General features: G+C 40.1%; 1 protein-coding gene across 3 annotated transcripts in view; it reads right to left on the reverse strand.

Annotated features, from left to right (window-relative positions):
• ctnnd2a (catenin (cadherin-associated protein), delta 2a) overlaps nucleotides 1–26,768 on the reverse strand; it is a 272,067-nt gene that overhangs the window by 132,575 nt on the left and 112,724 nt on the right. For all 3 annotated transcript variants that reach the window (XM_008276295.1, XM_008276293.1, XM_008276294.1), the window contains 7 exons: nucleotides 16,465–16,499; nucleotides 15,613–15,717; nucleotides 11,623–11,795; nucleotides 6,568–6,622; nucleotides 5,725–5,938; nucleotides 5,089–5,206; nucleotides 3,742–3,874 (listed from right to left, as the gene is read on the reverse strand). In XM_008276295.1, coding sequence (XP_008274517.1) covers nucleotides 3,742–3,874; nucleotides 5,089–5,206; nucleotides 5,725–5,938; nucleotides 6,568–6,622; nucleotides 11,623–11,795; nucleotides 15,613–15,717; nucleotides 16,465–16,499 — 833 coding nt within the window. The remainder of the gene's footprint in view (nucleotides 1–3,741; nucleotides 3,875–5,088; nucleotides 5,207–5,724; nucleotides 5,939–6,567; nucleotides 6,623–11,622; nucleotides 11,796–15,612; nucleotides 15,718–16,464; nucleotides 16,500–26,768) is intronic.

Raw genomic sequence — 26,768 nt, forward strand, 5'->3', positions numbered from 1 at the left:
ACCAAATCAGAAGTAGAGAAAAAAAAAGGACAGAAAAATAGAGTCATACACGACGACAAATGAGATAGGAAGAACAGACAGAGATTGAGAGAGACAGAAAAAAAACAAGAGAATGACGCCTCTGTATTTCATTTTTTTAATCTCCATGGAACACATTGCCGTTCGTCAGCTATAAAATAATGAGATGCAGTGTCCCCCCCGCTTGCTCTGTGTTTGGCAGGAATCCCACAGACACAGGGCAAGGAAGACATTGACAGCAGGCATTTGTTCATTACACAGCAGAACAAATGTAAGGCAGGGGCCTCCCTCTGAAAACACAGCGACTAAAATTAAAATTAGGCTGGGGTGGAAAAGGCGGAGACTGGGTGAACACGAAGCCAAGTGGAGGGCTTAGGTGACACAGCAGAAGATAAAATAGGAAGTCACACACATAATCATATATACACAGACCTAGAAAGCTATGAGTGACTGGGAGAAAGCGAGATGGTTCAGCGGAGCTAACGTCGAATCATATCATATTAGTTCGCAGTGGTTTGCAAGTCGTGTGCCAAGGATTTTCCAAGGGACAAAGGGGCAGCGCTTCTGGATTCAAACCTCTGTGTGTACACGCCATCAACTTAACACAGTCAAAACCCCTCAACCTGTCAGATCATATCAGAAATCAATGCATATGTACCACTGAGATGGCAAAGTGCCATCACAGTGGGATCATGTAGCTTGTAGCTGTGCTATTGTTGCAGCTACAGTTGCAGCATCATTTTTGTCTTAGCTGTCTGACAAAACAGACAAGCCAAATAGAGCATTTTCAAGATGAATCACTGTGAACACTCAAACAGAAATACACTGCAGTGATTATACTAAATCTTTTTTACTAAACACAATAAAATGCTAGAAGCAGCCTGGAGTATGAACAAGAGCCTGCTTGCACTTCCTGCACTGTACTATGGCAAATAATAAACCAGTGTTTTGCCTCATTCTGCCTGTCTTGCATATGATTGTGGCAATGAGGCTAACTTTAATGCAACTGCTTTCAACAGCGTGGTGAAGTGACTAGCCTGTTAACCTCCCCATGCCAACAAAAGGTAGACTGCATCCCTTCACACTCTACTAGCCAGCAGTAGCCAGATAGAGAACACAAATAGAAAGGCAGAGATGAAGTTGGAATAAGACGGCAAGAAATAAAGATAAAGGAGGTGGGGAAAAATTGAGAAAATAACAGAAATGGAGAAAGAAAGTGTTTGGACATTACAACACCCACTGACCTCAGCTGAAATTAAGTGAATTTAGAGACAGATATACAGAGGAGGGAAGGAACAGCAGGAAAGAGACAGAGATGGTCAGAATATGCATGAAAGAGTGCTAATTAGAGTCATGGACACACCCATTAACGGCATGACTCATCCTAGCTCTTCCTCTTCCCCCTCCATGCCTTTCCTCTTTGAAGTCTCGGTGAGTCGGTTTTATTTCGTTATTCATTTATTTTTGTGCCTCACGAGGGCCCACTCGTGGAAGTACTGACCTCTTTCTTTCAAAGGAAAGGAGAACTTTAAGGAAAGAAGATAGAATGATGCAGAGAGAGAGAAAGAGAAAGATTCCCTCCCATGATGTTTCATTCAGTAAAATATTTAAAAAGGATAACAACATGTAAAAACCAACGCTGGTCCCTTGACGCATGAAAGCAAACTAAATATTACCTAGTTCCGCAGTCAGTAGATGAGTAAAAAAGAAGATATTTTCTTATCTTTGCTCTTTTATAAGTCACTATGGTCCTATAGGTGTCAACTTAAGATTCAAAATTAAAGATGATCATACACTTACAACAACTGACTGGTCTACACGTTTCCAAAACAGATGGGGCTATATATTTAATATCCAAAGGATAACTGCTGTGCCTCAAGCTTCAATGTTAACCAGCAGTTTGTGTCAATGCCAATGAAGCTCAATCTGTAAATAGCAGCTTCATTTACTGATAACCTGTAATTATCTGCATTTAGTGAAAGATCTTAGTCATTCATTTTCCTCAACTGCATATATCCTGCTATTGGGCCACCGTGGCAATATTTATACACACTGAACTGTATCACTCAGGCCCTTGAAACAAGAAGCACAGACAGGAAATGTCTTTTTTTAGGCAATTTCTGTTTTACGCAGCTTAACTTCACCGTAGAGTAGGTGCTGTAGAGCTGTTAAGTACCTCTTCAAACATGCTACTCAGATGAACTCTTTCTGTGCTTTTTCCAGAAGGATGTCACCCACTGGGAACGAGCAATCCTCTGACTAACACTATCTGCAAATAATTCTTGACTGGTAGGATTTTTTTTGGAATATGGTGATTAGCAGAAATTACAGGTCAAGGTAAATATGCTTCATTTCCAGAATTAGTTCCTTTTAAATTGTCTAGATACAATCGAGCCTGGCATGGTAGCCCAAGCACATGAAAGCAAATTCAGATAATCAAATGTCTCAGGTCTGCTAATTACAGTGACAATCTCTTCCCCATCGGGACTCGTTCCTGCACAGTGGTTTCTTTTCTACTTCATTTAAAGTCTTCAGGAGAAATGAAACCCCAGGCGTTGCTTCAAGATCACAGTAATGCCCTCAGGGTAAAGCGTGAAGGTCATGTTCTTCATCAATATAGCTCCAAGTTTGAAAGACTGATCAATTAAACTTACTCTGGAGCTTCAAAACACTGCTGCCTGGTTCAATCAATATTAATCTAGTTTATATTTTACATTTCATCTCTGTGGCATGAAAAAAAAAACACTGAAAATAGTGGCAAAGGATGCTGCAACAAAGCCACTACCTTTGCCCACTCATGTGAACATAAAACTGATGGAGATCTGTACCATACTTAAATCACAGCTGCAATTAACTCACAGCAAAGAAGAACAAGAAGAAGAAGCAGATGAAGAAGAAGTCACAAACATCTTTCATTGATTTCCAAAATCTTTAAAACCTCTGCGAGCGCAAACCTCAAATAAAATTTTACACGACACACCATACACAGCTGTCCTAACACATTTTCATTTAGGGGGTTGACATTCAGCCAACTTAATTTTGAAGAGTCAAGAGAGAAAGCCATTAACAAGTCAATGCAACTTCAGGAGCAAATAAAAGTCTCCGTTAGCCTGAGGGCTGTCTGTACTAAGGCCAGTGTCACTCTGCTCCTGGGCATAGTTAATAGATCTTATTTAAAGACAGAATTATGAATGAGAATCCTTTTAATCTTCTTAAAGCCGATTCCTGTCTGGTAGTTAAAGCAGACCTGTTCATAAACAGTTCATAATTCACAGATCTAACTGCTGAAAAGCTAGTACATTCATTTTGAAGTACTTTGTAAAGGGCAGCCTCGAAGACACTGACACCGCTTTTGAAATATGTACAAGTGCTGCAATATAGAGTCGACAACCCTAAGATGCCAAATACAACACGCTGATATGCTTACTGAATGACGGGCTATTTCAATAGAGTTAAATGCAGCACTTGACATTTCTTAGAATGGCAGTAAGATGCAATGAAGCGTAACAATTAGACTACAAATTCTCCTTTGACACAATACGCAACATCAACAACAGAAGCAAACACTCACAGATGCATTGATACGGTGGAAGACTTCTTAATATCCCTTTTACTACTCACAGTGCAGTTGTTTTAAGAGGAGCTACACATTTGTTTTGGGTTGTATTTTTATGCAAACACATGCAACTACACGTAAAACCGCACGAATGTGTGAACTCCCACCTGCCAGACTTCCAGGCCTCTGCAGGGTAGCGGTAGCGTAAAGCTCGTGGGAGATCTTGTACTGGTCAGAAGCGTGGTGAGCCGCCAGTCGTTTGGGTGACAGAGTGGCATAGCTCCCTATGCCCGAACTCATCTGCGAACAACAAGAGTGTAGTTGTTGTATTTTTCCAAATACTGTAAATAAGCTCAGGGAATGAACAGGGTGAAGTTTATACACTGGTGCTTCCTGCGTGTTGGCAGCCAAATATGACAATCGATTTGGGTGATTCAGACACAAAATGTTTGTGGTGCACCGTTTGCTTTGCCAAATTAGTTTTGTGACTATATCCAAATGAGAAATTTTGGAAAATGGGCTTAAGAATGGAAATTAGCAAAATGTGTGAACCATGTTCACACCACTTACTGTTGAGAATGTAATTTACGCAAGGAACAGCCAATCAAAAACAGCAGCAACCAAAACTAAAATATCATAACTAAAAAAAAAATCATGGTACAGTGTAAGACATTTGATATCAGCAACAAATTTATCTGCGAAACTCGGGTTTAGATAAGGTGCAGAGCAATTCTGAAACTCGAAAATGTAGCTTTTTTTTAGAAGAAATACACAGATTTTTGTCTCTCTCTTCATCTGCACTACACCATTTTTTTTGTCATGGCTAAAAACATGACAAAGTAGAATGGACTATATTCTTCCACTGACATCCATGAATGAATGTAATGAATTGTACAACTGTCAAGTACACATCTGTTCAACAAAAACACCAATACTGGGCATTAAAGCTGTAAATATAATCTGTGTTCTGTTATGTGCCACATAATCAGCACTGTGAAATCACTCTGAAAATCTACTGTTTGGACAAATGCTTGCTCTGTACTGAAAACCACGCTATAAATGTGTAATCTATGTGTACTAATAATAACAATACTATGCACTTAATGTGCACAATAAACACACAATTAGACAATTATCAAATCAGGTCAGGGCACAGATAATAGAGACACACCACAGAAAAAACATACTTTTTAATTTAATTGCAGAATGGAGAAAGTTCTTGTGCACACGAGTGGAATTTGACATTCAAATAAAATGTATTTACATGCGTAAGTGTGAGACATGATTCAGCTATTAAATAGCTTTTATACTGATTTCACTTTGAGGAACAGAGTTAATATTCCATTAACTCTACCACTGTCATGGTGGCATTCATTAAAATGTTTTACACCCAGTAATATTTTTTAATGGAGTTTAAATGTATGCTTCGCATAAAAAGCTTCACATTTTCTGACTCTGTTATGACAGAATACATTTCCTTTGTACGTGTGTTTCCAGACTGTAATATTCTGTACCTGGTGAAGAGGGGACGATGATGAACTGGCCCCTCCCCCAGCTGCTGTCGAGTTGGGTGGTGATGCCACCCTCAGGGGAGACCCACCCCCTCCTGCTGTTGTCACAGCAACTGTAGTGCTGGAAGACAAATGGACAAAGTAACATGATTATAAAAATAATAATAAGTCAAATGTCTCATTCTAGTTCATATAAAAATAGCCATATGTTTCTTCTGTCATGTTGGCCATACAGCTTTAAAAATAAACATTGGACTGTTTTCTTCAGCATCCTCTGCAGTTCTTGGTGGAGTCATATTGTGTTTTCTTTTAATTAATGTAATATTTTAAGATTTTTTCCTGTCTTTTCGAAGATGGTATAATTATTTAACCACTATGATACAATTCAAACAAAATTATCATTGTTCAGCACCTGTTGTGTAGACTTTGTTAAGAAAACAACAGGTGGTCTAATAATTATTTCAAAAGCTGTACATGTGGATTTTATACTCACTGAATGCTGGCAAAAACTGTCAACAACAACGCAATTATCACTTTCCATTCTTTTCTATGGTTTTAAATTGTAGCCAATCCTCATTCATTTACTTTGTTTCTCGATCCATCTGTAAAACCTGTGAATTAATCTATAAAAATCGTTACCTGTATGATTTGGCCAGCCGATTAGCAGGAGACTGTTTGCTGGGAGAAGAGGAGGAGGAAGAGGAGGGCAGGCGCTGGGTGGTGGAGTATCCTGGCGTGTCAGAAGCTGATCCCAAGCGCTGGAGTTTACTGGGGGAGCCGGACCCTGAGCCTCCTCCAGACAAAGGGGAGCTGACGCGCTGGGCGGGCAAGGTGGAGCTGGAGTAGTAGATACCTAAAGAAGAGGAGGAGAGAGAAACATTCAGAAAACATGGAGAAGCAGAGGAGCAAATGGGAATGTGGCGAGGTGATGGAGGCGCAAAAGCCTGACATTTCCACAGCGGCTGATGACATAAGCAGGAAAATAAGTACAACACAGGTTAAGAAAAGCATATAATTTTAACAGTTATATCAAAATGCAAGGTTTTAGTGAAAAGACATTCAGGGGCTAAACGTAAAATGCACATATTGTATAGAACCTTGAATGTGATAGACAGAAAAAGACTGAAAAAATCATGAAAGCAAGCTGGATCAAATAAATGAAACACACTAAATGCAGAGCTATACATGTATGGAGCATAACCTTGACACAAACCACTGATGCTCCACAGACTGGAAGCAATGCAGCTCGTACATAAATAATAATAAATAATAATAAAGCACAGTGAGAGAATGATGCGTAGTTCAGGCTGCAGGAAAACATTCTTCTTGTTGTTTTTTCTTTTTTTTCGCTTGTCAGGCATGTCTCCAAATGTCATCTCTGCAGAGGTGCTTCACGCTATGCCACATTAATGTATTATAAAGACAATGTATCTCTGAGAGGAAAGAGAGAAAAGAGAAATAGAAGGAGAGGTGAGAGCTTACCTGACCCTGCCCCAGTTTGTGATTGTTGCTGCTGGGCTGCACGACTAGATGTCACCTGATGGGATATACGGGAAGACAGAGCAAGTGAGAGACAAGCAGCCGTGACAGGGAAGAATAGATTGGTAGAGGTGGTGATTAGTGGGGGAGGGAGAGGTTGGGATGAGGGGAAGAGAGAGAGAGACAGAGTCAAGAAAAATGCGATAAAAGAGAATAAAGAGTAGTGGCCATCAAAAACTTTTATGCACAATGAGTTCAGTCAAGCCTTTGAGGAGTCTCGAATGAACCTAGAGGAGCTGGTAATGAAATCCCCACAGAAAACAGAGGGGTGATTCAAACAGACTCATAGAAGCAGACCATGAAGTCCTCCGAGCTCAGCTGACTGAAATCATTTCTCATAAAGCCTTGTTGCACCACCTACTCAAAGTAGAGAAAATGATTACGTACTCCATAGTATATTCACGGCCTGATATCTATCATCTGCTCTCAAATGAACCCCAATATTCACAAATAAAATATTAAAATGTGGTGCGTTTAACATGTAAGACAAAGCTGTTTGCTGGTAAATCACTCAAACGGATGGTGATATAATCTATGCTTTTGTCCAAGTCAGCAGTCTTGTCCTCATTTGAGCCAAATTAGAACAAGAACGGTGGAAAGAAATGCAAATTGTAACTCACCCACGGCCTGCTACCTACAGCTATGACTGCAATATGCGGCGAGTTTCTTTCAGACAAAAAAGTTGTGTGCCACTGTGCGAGTCAAAGAGAGAGCGTGAGAAGCCTTTCTAGCATATCACATGCTAGTCTATCCAAATATATTCTCCTCATTCCTTATTCTCCAGAGACAGTAGGGGGGGAGCATATGTCAGAGCTCCGCTGAGCCTCATATCTCCTTATGGTGATGCTTGAGCTGTAAAGGTGATTCAAATACATTATCACGAGCCCGACATGGCTGCAGTTGTGCAAGGCCACATTATGCAAGCACACAGTCACTGAGTCACCTTGGAGCATTGTCATTACTGCATATACAGTAGTTAAACTTCGACAATCAGAGTAACGCTCAAAACTTCTGCTTCTTAGCATTAAGGATGGTGTGTTTACATATGTTTGCATTAAAATGTCAGGAGAGGCCAAGAAGAATATTTTTACATTTTCCTCATGAGTTAAATCAGAATATATTTGTATTGTCTATTATACCTTATATAATGGCAAAACAAACTGAAACACGTGTATACACTTATGCAAACACAACACAGATCATTCAATGAGCAACACGGGAGCTGCGTTAGATGGCTGTTTGCAACTGTTTCCAGGTGTGAATATTTGCAGCTGTACAATTGTGCAGAAACACCTCGCTCAGCAAACCTTCCCAAGATAAATATAGCAGCGTGCACAGGCACACAATCTCCCATTATGTTTCCAATGGCTGTCTGTGGTTACATTTCCTGCTTTGCCATGAGCCAGACTGTGTCTGGTGAAGACAACAGGCCTGTGGTTCCAGCACTGCTTTGTTTGGAGAGGGGTCATGGAAAGTGATTTATCTCTGGCTGAGTGGATTAGCAGTGTCTTTTCTAAAAAAATCCTGACATACAGTTTATGGAAGCAAACAGGCAGAGAGGCACCGAGGGGACACTGATGAGGACGAAGGAATGGAAAATGGATAAAATAAGAAACAGTAGGAGATGGTGCTTACATACATCTTTTTTTTTTGCAAGTTCTTGACTCAGCAATATTCTGACACCGTGTGCCTTCCTACATTACATTCCTGTGTATACGTGGAAGTCCTCACGATAGCGTACAGTATAGCATTTGACCTTGAGTTTCTACCGCCGCCCTGATCTCAACAAAGAAGGAGTCAATCCTGATGGAAGCAGTAACCTGACTCAACTACAAAGAACAGGGGGAATTTGACTTTCAAACCAACAATCCCAGAATGGCAAATTTAATGGAGAAATCATTGGTATAGTCAAACTCTCTGAGCATAAAAACAGACATCAAAAATGGCGAAATTAACAGAGGTTGGCAAAAATGGAGGTTTTACATTGTCAAAGAAATAAACAGCATTCATTTCTCTCTTCTTTCTAATACCAATGACTTTGCTCGTATTTCCTTTCTAAATTACGCCTCAAGATGTGAACATGTGAATAAGTTCTCAGAAGTCTCGGCAGCAGCCTCAGCTGCTCGATATATTACAACAACTCCCATAAACAAGTCACTATTTATATGCCAACCCGTCCCAAACAACCAAGAGTATTTATGTCTTCCATGGCAAAAAGGCAACAATAATTTTAGCATTTCCTCTGGAGGAAACCTGGTGCCATTAACACCTAGAATCATTCTCCGACCAGTGCATTTAACTCATATCTCAATAACTGATCACTTGTGTACTGAACACATATAAATCACAAGAGATCATGCATTCAACTGCAGCAGCATCCAAAATGCTACATGGTGTCTTAAATGCATCCTAAAAAACCTTACCTATAGCTCAAGCTACAGCTTACTGAGGATTACTGCAATTAGTTGCAGGCATTAAAAAGGACGTTTGAGTTTGGAGGTGTTAAGGAACCCTATGACAAGTGCATATGAAAAAAATGTTTTATGTACACAAGGTCACTTGAGCTGTTTGTTTGGAAAGAGGGTTACTAGGGAACAGATTATTAAAAGTGGCTATAAACAGCCAGAGAGCCTGATCTTAATCAGGATATGAGCCAATATGCAGAACACTGTAAAATCATCTCTGTAAGTCCCCTGTGTTAATTTAGTGGGTTATGAAGCCAAGTGGGAGATCTAAGGCTGATGAGATGAAGGCCACTGAGCTGAGTTTAAGAATCCTCTTAATGGTTTATGTTACTTGCTTGTGTTTAATGCTACAGACGTGTTACGACGATCAAAATGCAAGGCGAGGCACATGAGTGGATGAATTAATAGATGAATGGATACATAAATACATGGGTGAATAAATACATTAGTGAAAGACGATTTGTTGGCTGAGTTAACCAACAGATAGAAAGCCTGGCAAATTCTGTGAGGAAGGAGCACTTTCTCGATCCGACTCTGTCATCTTGCAGTGCCGCTTCTTTTTTCCCCCAGTAAAACACTGGGATGTTTGAGGTGCCATGTATCCATGCATTATTAAAGCATGGCCTCTCAGGGTTATAAATATCCTACAAAAGAGCAGCAACATGCTAGACCCTTCACTTTCTCTCTCGCTCTCCTTGAGAAAGTCACTTGTGCAAACTTTAAATGCATCCACATCCACACATGGGGGAAGGAGTGCATGTAAAAACTGCCCCCATGTGGAAATGCACGTATGCACTCTTAACTGCACAAGCCTGCAAACACATGGACAAACACATGCATGTGCTGCACATGCATGCAAGCTGCACCTGCCTTTCTCACAGCACTGGCATGCATAAAGCTATTCATGAGCAACAAGCCCTGCTGACAGCACTAGCCCCATTACACTGACAAGCCAAAAACATCAGAGAGGAGAAGCGCACACACACACACACACACACACACACACACACACGCTCACATGGACAGAGATGGTGAGCAGAGAGGACAGGGAAGGAAGATGGGAGGGGGGGAAAAAAGAGGACAGGAACACTGCAGAAAGATTGAACGTTCCTTTTTTCCTTATCTGTCCATCCATCTATATCCCTGTCCATCAATTTTTCTTTCTGTCTTTTCCTCCTGTATTTCTTATTATTAAGGGAAGGAATCTGAGCTTTATCTGAAACCAGGTCTGAAATGCGCTCCGGTGTGACTGTAAGGGGGGGAAATGAATAAATGTGTTTACAAAGACAGATAAAACCTCCTTCACCTTTCTCTTCCGAAAGACACATGCACGAAAGCAAACGAGAAACTCAGATATGCATGTGTGCACTTCTTCGCACACGTCAAATGAGACACTAACACGACACAACAAACATCCTTTCACTTTTGAACTGAAAACCTCGCTGAAAACACGTGCGAGTACGTGCAAAGCCACATGAAAGATGCTCACAGTGAGGTGTGATCCTTGTTAAATAATTATCTGGTTTATAGTTATTGATCTAAAACATTTCCTCTCACTTTCCATTCATAATCATCTATCACAAATGGAACATTTGTCCCAGACACTGGCAATATCTTTTAATGAAGCACTGCAGCTGCTCACTGATTAGGCAGATGTGTGGGTGTCTGTTTGAAAGTGCAGTGCATGCGTGTGTGGAAGCATGTGTGTTTGCAGCATGGGTATTACCATTGATACGTCGAGGACATGAAAATTGGAAATAATTGGCTGCTGTAGGCTGTAAAGTAATTTGGTGGGTATTCTATCTATCAGCACACTGCTGTGATTAATATGTGACTTTGTATCGAGCTTTATTTCTCAAGCCTTCATAAACGAGACGCTTGCTGAGATTCATCTGTGTGTATTTGATTGTCTCCTCATTTTGGTGATGAGTATCTGATTACCTGTCTTCTTCTCGGTTGCTTAAAAAAAGCCAGTTGTAGTGACTGGTCTAAACCTCTTCAGCAGGGCTAATGAAAAACTGTGATTCTGTATAAATATGTTAATATACATGGATCAAATCAACAAGGATGTCATATGAATCCACGTTCGGTGAGAGCACTGAGAGTCAGAGTTACATGTAGCTGGAGAAGCGGTATGCAAGATAGTGCATGAAAAAAAAAGGCAGTAGAGGAAAAAGAAGGGCGATGTTCGCTCAGTCTGTGTAAGAAAAGCGGAGCAACAAGGAATGAGAAAAACATCATATACAGCACATACTAGCACTACAGGAGTCCTTACAAGTTTGCATAAGCAAACGAGTACAATGCTCTACTTATAAACAGTGGAGAACTCTTTTCAAGTCAGTAACCTTCACAGTCAAAAATCCTCTGATGCCAATATTTTCTGGCCATCAGCCAACTACAAAGTGAAAGTTTGAAAAGAACCCACGCTCAAGTTTACACAACTGGCTGGCGGTCGAATTTTCGTCTGACACTTTAATCATCATCAACACTCGCGTCCTCATTACCATTATCCACATGCAGCAGTATTTCCTACCTGGTTGTAGCTGTGCACGGCTCCTCCAACCTGCCCGCTACGCTGAGGAGTTGCTGCAGAGATGCTGTCGCTAAGGGCGAGGGTCTGGTTGCTATGGTAGCTGGCAGAGTACTGGAGCGAAGCCTCCGGGGTGGAGTTGAGCTGCAAGGAACTCTGGGAAAGAAGAGCCGGTCCTACCAATTGAGACAAGAGTGGTGTACGGTTGAGTTGGAGGGATGGGGGGGGGGAGGGAGGTTGAGTTGAGTTTGTGTGAGAGAGATGGAGAGTGAGAGAGATTAAGAGTGAGAAAGAGAGGGGGCGTGAAGGGGAGAGATTGAGAGGCGAAGAGTGAAATGGGGAAGACAGAGAGAGAGAGAGAGAGAAAGAGAGAGAGAGAACAGCAATTTAGAGCAGATAGTGCAGCAGTGCAGCACTCCGTGAGTTGGAGATGGCATACATAATTTATTAGCAGAGGAAGGGAGAAACAGAGGAACAGAGAGAATAGGAGGAGGAGGAGGAGCAGGGAGATAGAGAGGATGGGAGGAGGAGGGCTGAAAAGAAGAAAGTTGTAATGGATGAAACACCTACCAACTTAAACGTTTCCTCCCCAAACATGTTCATTCTTACCTGGTGCTGCTGGCTCCAACAAAACCTCACTTGACCCTGAGATAAATAAAAACGGTCTACTTTGGGATGAATTAATAAGCATAATATTATTTCTGTAGAAGTTCATTGAGCTTTGTAGGATATATGGCTTGAACCACTTTGAATACATTTTATTATCCTACGCACCAGTAAAGTGTAGAGAACTACGTGAACTAAATCTGCTGCACAAACACACACACACACACACACACACACACACACGTGACTATCTCACCCCGTTTTAGAGTAGCGTGGCTTCTACCACCTGATGCAATCGCTGCTGTGTCATCAAATAATAATCCCGTCTCTCTGATTCTCATGCTGCGCACATGAAGTTTATATTGATCGTGAATAAGAACATCATAAGGCAGTTTTTAAGATGGACTGTCTTCTAAACTGTGTATGGAGGGATGCGGTGAACCGAGGGGAACTGTTACAAGCCACTCAGTAATCAGCAGTGTGTGTGCGTGTGTGCGTGTAAGTGATTATACGGACTATCTGTATGTGTGGTTGGGTTTTATTGAAGAATAGTGAGGTCTGTGACCTGTTCACAGACTGCTGTATGAATATTTTATTAATTTTCTATTTTTACTCTCTGCCGCTCTCTGAATACAAATTTCAAGTGCATAACAAGTGTGTTATTACATTTCACAGATTAAGCATTCTTAAGTAGAATCTCTCTCTATTTCTTACTTTCCTAATTTCAAATGCTTAAATATCATGGATATGTCCCTACAAAGTCTATGATAAGTGTCTTCCCCTGAGCTCACTGACTTTTTTCACTCTAAAAAACAATGGCCCCTTATTATTCCTCTCCCATATCTATTTGCTTGCACTCTCTATCTCGCTCCCCGTCTTCCCCCAGAATCCTTTCCTCCCTGTGAGTCTGTGCGCTGTGAACCAAGATCAACTCCTCTGCTTCTCGCCTTCACAAAAGACTTGTCTTTTCTCATCTCGATTCATCCCTTGCTTTTTATGAATTATTAAACAGCACTTTGTGTTACGCAGACTGAGTGGGAGCTCCCAAACTCATCATCACTCAGCCTTGGTGTTTGTTACATTGTGTGCTGCTGTGTGACAAAAATGGTCGTGTGTTTATTTCTGTGTTTCGTTCATGCGATGCAAAGTGCGGTGGCGCTGGATGGTCTGAAGATCGCAAAGTTATCTGGTTGGCCGGTGGTGAAATGGTTAACATCTATGAATGAGTTCATGCGCTTGTCCTTGTGTGACGGCGAGTGTGTGCGTGTGCAGTATGTGTGTACTAATTGTGTGAGTATGTGTGAGAGGGTAAAAACACAGTCAATAGTAAGGCTTAAAGTTCCTTTATGTCTTTACTGAGCCCTAAGAGTCTCAGTTCTGACATGGAAAATATGAATATTTCAGAATCTCAGTCAGCTTATGAGCATTATATTCTTAGTCTATGAAATATGTACACTTGTGCACCTGACATAAACACACAAAGGTTATAGGTTTGAAGACTTTAAGGAAGTACAATATACCAAAGTCCCACAGTAGCTGGTTTGACAGGTAAATTTCATAAAAATATCTTTTTTTAGCATTTGTGTGTCTCTGTACACTTATATATGTGTCATGTTGCTCTACGCTGGCATCTAAACAACTACTATATTAGCTGAAAGCAAAAAGGCTAGTGCAACCTCTCAGAGAAGACAGGGATGTGTCTCTATAGTATGTATTTACTGCTTAGGTATTTGTAGTGCTGCCTTTTGGAGGAAAATCACACTCACACACACATTCACACTGAAGGCTATGCTGAATTTATCTCGACCAACACATTGTGGCGCTTTTGTAGAAGCCCATTCGCAAAATGGGAGAAACAGCTGGGTGTGGAACAAGACTGCTCACAATGAGAGTGCCATCTATTTGGACAGGAGTGACTCAGGCACTTCCTAGAAGCAAGATAAGAATCTAATTATCTGACATGTCTTCCAGACGGTTCAGCATGTGCTTGAAAAGGCAATCTCTTTCTTATCAATGCAAACCAGCAGCAGCAATTGAGGTAAATATTCTAAGACCGGCTTTTCTCTGGTTTGTCCTGTCCAGCTTTTTTGCCGTCATTCATAACTGTGTGTTTGTGCGTGCATGCGTAACATTACATGGGTGCTCCACACCAGCCGGCCCTTTTCTACTCATACTCGGAATGACATGCTTAGTGTTTAACATGTATGTCCTCACGTAGCAATGCTTCGAGCATCAAGCACAATGTGAGCTCTTAAAATGCCATCTATTACAGCAATATCAACTATCAAAAAGGTCAGCAGACAATAAGCGAAATGGGAATGCAGTGTTCCAAAACCAATGACCTGCAAAGAAAATGCCAAGCACATTTAGCAAGACCTTACACACAGACCGCCTCTCAATCATTGTTTGAATTGTTTATCCGAATCCAGGGACCACGGGGTGGAAGCGCTACTTATGAATGCTACTTGAGACAGTTGTTGGCGAAAACTCAAGGGGCAACATGGTGTGCTCGACTGTTATCTGTCTCCACATGAAAACAGTCGAGAGATTTTCATCTGCTCAGGGAAGAGCACTTCTGGTATAAATAACGCCTTAAAGTTCTCGGTTTTGAATTGCGACTTAATCAGCAATGATATCCTTTCAATGCCAAACTGCAACTTGCTTCTTAGAAAATGCATTTCGAACTTAATATACTCAATATGCTTACTTTACATAATTAGTATATGCTTAGCTGTACTGCATACTTCACGCCTAATCTGGAACAAAATCCTCCCTCGACTCAACTTGCTTACTGTAAGTAGAAATGAAATCTGAGTGAGAACTCAAAGTTAACAAAGGGAATTGCTGCACTTATGTGCCATATCTAATGGGCTGAGGGACTAATAAGAGTACATTTCCTCCTTTTCTTTCAGCAAAAGCCCTCAATATGTAAACCAGCTGCAGTTGTAGTTTTTATTAAGACTGTCTGGATATTCTTTTCCCCACAGTCACTCTCTTTAATGAGTGACTGTGCATAACAATTAAAACTGAGGTGCACGTTCCTGTTGAGGTAGAAACGAGTTAGTTTTAATTTGCTGTAGTGCCTGAAAAGTGAAGCAGACCTTGATTTTGATGTATTGCCTGTTAAAATTCTGAAAAATAAACTAATTTCCTACAAGCAAATCAAATCCTTGAAATGCACATGTGAATAAACATACAAATTTTAATCTCAAATGACATTTGCTCCGTGCTTTTATTCTCCTAGACTGAAATTGTATTTTAGTTCTGCTTCACTCTGAGTGAACATGAACTGAAACGATTGGAATTCAAACAGACACCAGATATCATTAGATTACATCCGCCGTGTCCTCCTCAAACACACACACACACATTTATGCGGAAACTTACGTTCCCCGCTATCAAGTATTCCTGATTCCTGGAGGGAGCGAATGCAGGAATCCACCAACTCCAAACCTGTGGTCAACTCATCCTCAATATCCTTCTGTCCATCAGCTGCACAGGAGAAAAAGGGTGACAGACGGACACAAAGACGCAGAGTTAGACGGAGAAGGAAAGGAAAGCGGGAATGAGGCAGTAACCTCAATCCTCTACTCTCACACTCCGTAAAGCCCTACACATTATGACCTGGTTATGAGCTGTAGGACATTTTGATTATATGCTGGAAAGAGCCCAGAAAAGTTTGTCCTGGAAGCTGCCTGACTGGCAATGAAGTTGTTAAAAAAAAGTGTAGTTGACTCACTGTTAAGTGTGTGTAGGTATATCTGAGAATTTGTGTGTATGTACAACAGATGAGTGAGGGGGAATAAAAGGCAAAGAGCGTATACTTGTGGTCTTTACACATGCAGATTAACGCTGACCACCAACACTAACGGTGGCCTTGGTGTGACAAACTGATAAGTGTGTAACCAATGTGACTGGTGGACATGTGTGCAATCATCTGGGTATGTGGTTGGGTGCCTCTCCTCATACATTACTGGGCTGCAGGTATAAATTCCAAATGCATCTTGACACACTCTTGTCCTGGGATGTCAGTCAGACACAAATTGAAACAGGCCTTGTAGGTGTTGGCGCCATAAATCTTATCCTTCAACTTAAGATGTGTATATGTTGCTGCCAGAGTTATCAGATCCAGCTAAAATTCTGGCTAATGTACACAATCAATCTGGGTTTTAATAAGAAAATTAAAATAAAAACATGAAATGCATGTGTATGTATTTGTACATTAGAGGTAAAGCTTACCTTGAGAGTTCCAGCGAAACTGTTCATCTGCTGAACTGCAAGACAAAGATGAAAATGTTAACAAACGCATACAAGAACAAAAAGCATTTTTAAATCTATGACACATTACAGTATAGCTCTTCCCAAGCGCTTTGCAAAATACCAACATTTCTTCAGATTCACACCTAGTTACCACCTTGAACTATTCATTTGCACCAAATCGAGACAGTCGTTCCAAAAAGGCACTCACAATGTACGACGTCTTTATCTCAGTGCTTGTAAAACACATAAAAGGCATTTACTCTACTGAAGGCAACTTCCACGATAAAGTAAAACTCCTAAAACTTCTAAATGTCATTTCAGTTGTCAGTCAGCCAAGGCCAATTATTTTCAAATCTGAAACAGTTTACAGAGTACTACACGCTCACATAACTGTCCTTTAATTCTCAAACAGATCATCTTGTCGACACATACACAACTACACGTACAAACACGCTCATACACATTCATGCAAATGTACAAACAAGATGTTTTTTTTGTTTTTTTTCCAATTCTCTTGATGGCTGTCAATTGATCAGTGATTGATGGGGGCCTGAACGGAGAGAAAAAGACAAAGAAATGTGGAAAGAAACAGACAGGCGGAATGAGAAAGCTCGAGACAAATATTGAGCCGCCTGCTGTGTGATCAATGTAGACATGGACAGACTAACTGATACATATAGATTCTTTCATCTGACTTCATCTCCACCATTAGACTGGCTGTCTGGGGTAGTTTTCTTGTTCTGCATTTGTCCCACTTAGACTGTTTGCTATTCCACATATCCAAACTTCGTAATTGGAGCGAATGTGTTTGCATGTGCACTTTGGGCATCACTGCACACTTTGTGGCTAAAATATTTATGTGCCTTCATGTGAACACAAGTTTGTTGAGGATTAGAGGAATGAGTGAATACATTTTGTGTCTGCCTGGTTGGCTGAGATTGTAATCCAGAGGTGGTTATTTCCTGAAATAGCCTTCATAAACTGATTGGTTGAAGCAATTTTGATTCGGAACAAAGTAGCCTATTTCTGGAGCGCCATTCTCTTATAATATATGCAGTGACTAATACTGTGCCATTGAACCAAGGAAAAAATAATCATAGTTATGTGGCATTAGGATGACTATAAACAGGACCAAGAGTAGGAGCAATGCAGGGGTGTTAATTAAAAGTAGTTGCTTAATTTTACAATTATTATTATTTTAGCTCAATGTATTTCTTCAATCAGTTGGCCTGTTATGCAGTTTGGCCGGCTGCTCTCCAGGAAATGTGCTGCTGACAGGGCGTTTCTCACGCGTGGTGACCACTGGAAGGTCAAAGCTGGTGTGGATTCAGTGGTTGGATGCTTCAGCAGTGCTTACAGGCCACCATCCTCTCACTTCTGGTCTAAATTTTTGAGTTAGAGTGCCGACACCAGCACCAAAAGCATCAATCAAACCACACCATAATCATCTTTGACACCATTGTATCGAAATGTTTAGTTAAAATTTGTTAACGCGCTGGTTTTGAAAGTTTTCAGAGCACGAAAATCTTCTTCATTTATGTTTCACCAACACACAACGTGAACAGTAAGGCTTTGACAGAAGATGTTTAAGGGATGTTTGCCAGATGCCTTTCTCTTTGATAAATATTGTTGAAACATTACATTTACAGCATTCAGGATCTGATCTTATGATCTACTCACAGGAATCAATATAAACTTTTAGCCTGTCTCCAATAGTTTATTTCTTCTTGTCTGTGTCAGCATGATTGGTGTTTATCTTTCCCTTAGGATACAGCTTGTCTTGCATTTTTGCTTTTTAGTTGAAAGTAATTACTATATAACAGCTAATCGCTGTAATGCAATGGTGCAATAATAAAGGAGAGGGTGGGCATGAATGCAGAAAAAGTCTCACCAGTTATAAATTACATTAGAAGAAATGTAATCACTTCAATGGAATAAATCTACTTGAAATAAAGAGACTTCTTTCTTTTCAAAATACTTTCTCCGTTTTAAGGCTAATAACTGCTACATGCACTATTATTTTATCTTTTCAGCTGCCCACCCACGTCCCCTGAATTATGTCACTTGCTTAACACTATCCATGTTTCCTTTTCTTTCAGTAATTTTTGGTTGCATTCACTGCTACAAACTTTGTGGGAATAAATCATAAAGATTTAGTGTAATCAAAGCTCAGTGGTCATGATTTCTGATTTGTCCATGCTGCATGTTTCTGTTGTGATAAATGATCAAATAAGTGGTTACTTTCTACAATCCCTTTGTAACAGTGCGAGCCCTGGGCTATTTTCAGGGTAATTTCACTGCCTTTACTTTAAAGTTCTTATCTTGGTCGTCATAAGGGCTAGCAATACATACTGTAACTTGTGCAGTAGAGATATCTTTCCATAATTGTGCAGCAGAGATTGTCTGAAATCTGGCAACATCAGAACCATGATAGTGGGGCTTAGACTGGTGACTCAGAAATTTTGAAAAAATCTGTATTTTGTGCATAAGAAATTAGACTAACCTATTCACTAAAATGTACAGGAACCCACTTGCAGAGGTTGCAAACCAGGCAAATGTCAGTACAACTAGTATCAATGGAAAGACTAAGTTCTGCTGTTTGTTTTCATATACAGTGGGTATATGATATAAAGCAACAGGGACTCTGTGACTTATTCAACCGAGAAGCAGGAATGTAAAAACGGTTGTAGAAATTAGTGAAGATATTACTTTGCAGAAGTTTGATTTGTCTTCATAAAATTATCACTTTAGCAGGTACAATTATAGATAATTATAATTTTGCTTTTATAATTCCACGTTTTCTTGTGAAATGATATTAGCATATAATTGCATAGATATTAACATATCTAGATAATAAAATACCTATGCAATGACAAGCCCATGAGTAATTCAAACAAGAGTAATAGGTGTGGATAGGGACCCACAGCTGCATGCAGGTTGTAACTATGATTAAATGTGATGTATATTTCAAACGATCTTTTCTCGCCAACACTTTGTTGCACCGACGGGAAACCGGCAACGTTGGAAAAGGGTAAGTCATGCGGGTTCATTTGATTTGTGGTACAACTGCTGCAATAAATACTTTGAGAGCAATTCAGTCGGGGGAGAAGTGATGTGAATTTGGATACAAAGTGGCTTAATTGGGCTATAACACATCTTGCTTGCTGCCACCTTTGAGTGAAGGTCAGCTGAAATAAAAAAAAAACTAAAGACTTTAGGAGTTTTCAGCTCACTAAGCTAATGAAACACGGCCATTATTTTTAATTCCAGTTTTTGATCAGTGGTTCAAATACTTGTCATATGAAGAACAGGAACCAAGATATGTTAAATATTTCAGTTCCTTATCCAATATCTTCACGTAACTTATGCCACCACAGATGTCATTTGCTGTTTTTCATTTCATTTTAAACTAGTAAGAGCTGGTTCTATGACAGTATTACTATGACTGCAAAACTGGATTCACTTCATTTTAATAACACGCTGCAGAACATAAGTCATTCTGCCAGATGAAGTCTGGTTTTGCTGTATTATTAATGTCTTTTGCCAGCTTTCCAAGCACCAACTATTGGCAATTATATTCTAAACTGTATATACATGTTGACTCATACGTGTCCAGCCCTTCTAAGTGGAATCAAAAAGCATGTTTGTTAACAAATTCACAGTTTTTACCAATTTGGAACTGGTTCTTGAAACCCAATCACACAGTAATTGCAGGTGTGATTGTGCTGCATGCAAAAGCTAAATTTGACTGATGCAGACAGAGAGTGCTGTAGAGCTTGACACAAAGTACTATACGTGCACACAAACACACAAACAAAAATGCTCATAAAGGAGAATGATAACCAGAAGGAAGGGAGCTGTGCTTCCACGTGCCTTAAGGAAATACAAGAGGGTAACAGCAGTAAACACTGTGACACTGTGTTAAATTGCAGTTGGTAACAGAGAAAGAGAGGGAGAGAGCCGAGAGAGGGAACGGAAACTTTGTATGAGACACTCAGAGAGCTGATAGACAGGAGGGAGAGATTTAATAAGCACAGCATTATTCCACAACATTGCACACTCTCGGCTGCAATGCCACAACACTACACCCGGCGAAGCAGCGCTTCTCTTTTAACAGCGAGCCTGCGAGACATTTTAAATTCACTACAACACTCTCAACTGCCACACAGCTTAAATCAACAGACAGCGTCATCTACCGTTCTCAGTGAAATCCACACGCATACCCACGTTCTTTACTTAGCACTCACAGACGGATAGTGGGAAAGAAAAACATGGTTTGCTCCTATAGTTTGTGCAACAGTGTCACTGTTTATGTTTCATGGGAGTATGAAAATTCTTTAAGTACAACTAATGAAATAAAATAAACTTTTGATATAATTTGCTAACACTGTGGTGGCGTGGAAGAAAAACTGTTCATTTTTAATAATAGTTTAATATAAAGTCCATTAGATACAATGAAGGATCAAAATGTGTGTATACTGAATATTGCTCTGAATGGAAAGACTGCTGAAGCAATTTTGCTTAAGTGAGGTATAAAAGAACACCAATTAAAACCTAGTAAACATGTTGTAAATGTGTTTATAATAAAACTATGAAACAATCTAGACAGGAATCCCAGCAGCCTCATCCTTCATGAATCATTAGTCCTCAGCTTGCATTACTCAACAGCAACATTACTCGGAAAGAGTTCCACACTGCCACACAAGGTTCTGCTCAAATCCTCCAGCTGCCTCCCTTCACAGATAGTAGCACTTAAGAACACTTGCCCGTCATGATAAGGCTGTCAGAGTGGATGTGTGGATGTGTGCTCGGCAAGCAAGCACACACCCACAGTTTGCTTTCACGTATACACACAAGCGCACAATCTAGAGTTAAGGCGTTCACTTGCTTTTTCTACGCAGAGCACATTTTAATTGCCTTTGGGTTACCTCCACACACTGACGCATACGCAGACATTTACATACGTGCACACCAACATGGCTACACACAAATAAAAACCAAATTACCTACACATACACAAGGTGTCAAATCCACGCCAACATTTAACTAAAAGCGTTTTATGCCTTTGATAATTGCTATCCTGTTGAGTTGGAGAGAGGAATAAATGGCAGGCTTGGCATGCAGTCCTGCGCTATTTCATTACTGCCAGCATTAAAACAGGAGCCTAATAGACCATAATGCCCTGTCTGACGTTTACTAATGCCACTGCAAGAAATAGCCCTAAACACATCCTGACTTTGTGAAAACTAGCAATCCTTACAAGCATAAATCCATATCTTATTATTTGTATGTTTATTAAGGGCCCAGAGATGTCAAGTAATTTCCATTTCTAACGATTTCCTTGCAAAGATAAGATAGGTTGAGAAAAAAAAAAAAAAACTGGTCTTTTTAACAAAAACTGACATTTGGCCTACAACAGCATGTCTAATTTAGTACAGCACACACAGCAGCACCCTGCAGAGAGAGGGATAAAAGAGAATAAAACTAAATTCAACTGAAGGAGAAGGACCTCTTTCATTTTTGCAATTTTTAGTTTGAAATTTTACCAAACACTTACAATGAGGAAATAAAAAGATAGCAACTACCCTAACATCCATTGTGATAGTCTCGTTTTTATTCAAACTAATATTATCACAATAATGATGTAATATAACTACATAAAAAAAGACATGCATTGTGACTCTAACACTAACATGCTATCAAAATGAGTATCAAGGACAATCGTGAAGTCAGAGGTAGAGGCTGATGAATGTCAATGAATCATCGCTACTTAACCTCCAGGAGAGCATGCAAAGAGGTGAGATGTCAAGGTCAGCTGCAGCACAGCTGAGGGCTTGGAGGCAAACGGTGTCAGGCTCAAGGAGAGCTGAAGAAGCATGATGGATGACTTCTTTAACACCCTGTTTTTCAACATTTTATAAAATGTCACTTGTCTCAGTAACTACTGTTCATTGGGACTGAAATAAACCTGAATACTAAACCATTCAAGCCCAACAAGGTTCGGCCATTAAAAAGCAGTCAAGTCTATTTAATTAACCTTTTTTCATGATGCCATAAATCTACTAAATAGCTTAGAACAAGGTTCACGATTGCATTGCCCCCTTAAACACATACAGTATATAATCAGGTGGCCATTTGAGCAACAGAAAGCGAAAACTTGGGCCTTGGTAGAACAAATAATTAAATGTTTCCTTCTCCCTCTGCAGCACCAAAAAAATAGTGACCTTCCCCCTGCTGTACTTAGATAAATCATTCAAATAGCAAAAAACAAAACAAAACTGTGATCTTTCACACAAAGCAGGTATAAAGATGATACATATAGTATAGTGGTGCCCATGCTCAATTCCATGTGTGTTCAGCAGATGCTGATTACCGGATTACAAACATAAGCCACGACGAACAGGACAAAAATATTGATTCAGTGTTTTAGTAGCTTGACTATGCATACGCATTACACATTCTAAATTCTACATGTTTCATGACTGACAGTAAATGATGGACGCACTGAGGAGCTACACATGGGTTGAATAACTATTCAACTTATCAGCATTTTCAAAGATTTCTGTGAAAAAAGATTTTAAAATTCTGTGTGCAGTGTGTAAATGAAATGTAAAATGTATCCATCCCAAAAAAATCATTAAAACTGGTCCTCATCATTCTATCCTACCTTTTCCTCTCATTAATCTGTCATTCAAACTACAAACAACTTGATTGATCGACGGTTTCATTGCTAACAAACTGAGGGAAGTCCAAGAGGCTGTGCATGTATATTATATCAACTTTCATACATCAATTTACGATGTATATGCTCTGTATAGGAATGTATGCACAGCCAATGACAAATTAGTTCAACATTAGTGAAAAATCTATTAAGTTTTTCAAAACTCAACATAAACCTCAAAGACCAATGTTCTCGAAATTATGTCTGAGAAAAGTTCGTTCTTTCCCGTTCAACTGAAAGCACTGTTGGCCCTGCTCATGATCAACTTCTCATCCAATTTGCACTTGCTTAGCACAACCCTTATTTGTGAAATCTTTCCTGTAGGGTTCAGCCAACTGTTCACAAGCAGCAACAACAACAACGGGGAAAAAAATGTTTTGAACATTCACACTTCAACCCAATTTTGCTCCGTTCTGTAGGGAATGCACAGATGTCCACCTACTACCTGCATTGTTTGCAATGTGAGTGACTTCAAATCTAAACAGAAGGGCGGTCTCAAGACAAATGTCTGACTTCCTGGGTATCGCAGAAGCACGGCCCTACATGCACTGCCATGGTGTGAAACTTTCATGAGACGTAGCCGATTCTTTTGAGAGAGAATAATGACAGCAAGTGTTCGGCAAAATTCTGCCTACTCACTTTTAGACGTGGAGTTTGTTGGGGAACCACTCTATCATTTTTGTAGATCTGTCTGTTGTATAGATACATATCTACCCACTGGTGGTTGTCATAACAACGTTGTTCTACTTCATCACCGTCAGCATGACTGTGTGACACCATAACGGTAATCTGTCAGTCAAGGCAGAGGAGTGGGCTTTTATGCTCTGCACAGGATGTGGGGGTGAGGAGTGTGTCAGTGTACGTACGTGCGTGTATGTATGTCAGAGAGGCAGCGGCATTTGAAAATGCCTTTCTGTTCAGAGTGGGTGAAAGGACAGTGTGAACTGAAAGAAGGAAACCAACACAAAACTGCATCACACACAAAAACTCAGGCGAACACAAAAAAAAATAAAAAAATATCACAACATTGAAGTTGAAAAGCAAAATCAGTTTTTTGTTTGTGCGGATGCATGCACGGCTTGTCTGCTTTTGCTATGTACTGTATACGTGCCTATAAGTGTGTTTGTGTGCGTGTACATATTCATGTGCAACTTCTCTGATACTCTATTCAGAAAGCAGTCTATTGTGCTCACAACAAGGCTGAGGACAAACTTTTGTGGATATGACAGCTGAATGACAGTTCAACAGTGGGGCTGAAAGAAAATTGTCTAGTCAAAATGTTCTGAAACAATTTCTAATGCCTGACTACTGACAGCTGCAACAAAACCACCATTCCTACAAAAAAGAAAAAAAAAAAACACAAAGAAAACAATGCACCATGGTATTGACAACTCCAATAAAGATATTTCAACTTTCTGCAGCTTTTCTCCTCTCCCACTCAGCCTTTTAAGTCCTACACACGCACATGTAGATGTTTAGCCTACAACATACAGGTCCGAGTATTTCAATGTATTTTTGATGTGTTTATGTGTTGTTATTTGTGCCCGTGTGTTCCAGTTCTCAACTGCATATCTGCGTATATAAGAACTGGAAGTAGTTGCATTGTACATCCATGTCTGTTATTGGGTTACAGTGTTGAATACTGGCCAGAAAAAAGTTTTAATAGAACATTACAGTGTCACAGTTAAGTTAACCTCTGTGACCTTTCAGATAAAAAGATAGATGTCGTGTCATCACTTCAGCATTTCATCATATGTGAAATTTTGTTATGATTACCAAATAAATTCTGGAGAAATGCCCCAAAAAGAAGAAGATCCCCCCTTCGTGTCCCGGCTAGGACGCCTGGGATCTTTCTGCGTGGAGTTTGCATGTTCAGTGCAGTGTGGGTTCTCTCCGGGTTCTCCGGCTTCCTCCCACAGTCCAACAACATGTTGAGGTTAACTGGTGATTCTACATTGTCTGTAGGTGTCAATGTGAGTGTGCTTGGTTGTCTGTCTCTGTGTGTGGCCCTGTGATAGACCGGTGACCTGTCCAGGGTGTCCCTTGCCTTCGCCCTGAGTCAGCTGGGATACACTCCACCTCCCCACGACCCCAGTGAGGACTAAGTGGTGTATGGATAATGGATGGATGCCCAAAAACATGGTTTTCCTTGACCTCTGACATTTGACCACCAAAATCTAGTCAGTTCATCCTTAAATCCAAGTGAACATTCGTGCCACATTTAAGAAATTCCATCATGGTGTTGAAGGGACATCACCCTCATGAGAATGGGATGGACGGACAGATGGACAGACAATCTGTAAACATAACGCCTCTGGCCACTGCTGTCATCAGCACAGAGGCACAAGAACAGTGACACTGGAGATATTCTGTTGGCATGCAGCTTTAACCTTATCTTGCTGTATATGCACATGTACATTAAAAATGCACATAGAAATACACACACAAAAATTTCATGTCTGCAAAAAAAAAAAAAAAACAATAATAAAGATGCAATTGTATATACCTATTGTATGCACCCAAGCATGCATGTCTATAGCATTCAAGAGGGTCTCTTCCACATTTTTTATAAACCAGAAAAGTATATACGTTTGAAGTATAATGTTTGTAATATTCAAGAATTGTATTTTTACAACTATTGCCATCATCTCCACCAGCAGTCAGATGTGCACTGCACATGCATGTGTTTCACGTTTACATCACAGTATCTGCAAACATGCTCTAACTCACTTTCAAACCGTCACACTTGTGTGTATATCTGCACAAAATGTGGGTTTCTGCGATGAGCAGCACCTGCTGGTTGCACTATTTCAGCTCAGGAACATCTGCTGTGTGTGTCTAAATCACCAAGCTATTATAGTTATTATGATAGGTGGGCTATCGCCGTTTTGCACCGGCACAGATAATGACAGAATACCTCCATGCATAATTCACCGGGGACGGGTGGCCTGACACTGGGTGTGCCCTGTATTATTGTGCTCCACACAGACAGGGGCTGTCTAATATTTATACTCATCTAACAAGGCTCACTGCGGCAAGACTGTTATAACATGTTATTGAACAAGAGATTAAAAGCTCTGTGCTGCACATATTATGAAATAAAAGTTTAACTTTTGTGAGAATATTCAACAATATAATAAAAGTTTTAACGTTCACTTATGATTGAGCTACGGACGCAGATTAGGTGGAGAATTAGTGGAGTTCATTTGAACAAAGTATTCAATAAATAATGAGATTTGCTGCTTCCTTATTATTAAAGTGGAGGAATATATGGTATATAAAAGCTGGTTTGTCATGTTGGTGTGTACATACTACTTTTCATATGCAGTGTTTTCAGGTTGCAGTGTGGACCAGCAGAATCCAACGAGACCTATAAGGGAAATATGTGACATGCATGTGCACAGCAGACATTTAAGCACTAAGTAAATAAAGAGCATAATGTAGTTAGTAGAGCAGCAGTTTATGAGCTGAAAGCAGCACACAAAGAGCCACCACGTACCAGGGATATTGGTGCTTTTCTGAATGTAACAGCTACTGAAAGGAATCAAAAAGCTATAACAGT

The sequence above is a fragment of the Stegastes partitus genome, unplaced genomic scaffold (genome assembly GCF_000690725.1).
Source record: "Stegastes partitus isolate 25-593 unplaced genomic scaffold, Stegastes_partitus-1.0.2 Scaffold68, whole genome shotgun sequence".
NCBI classification, from domain to species: domain Eukaryota; kingdom Metazoa; phylum Chordata; class Actinopteri; family Pomacentridae; genus Stegastes; species Stegastes partitus.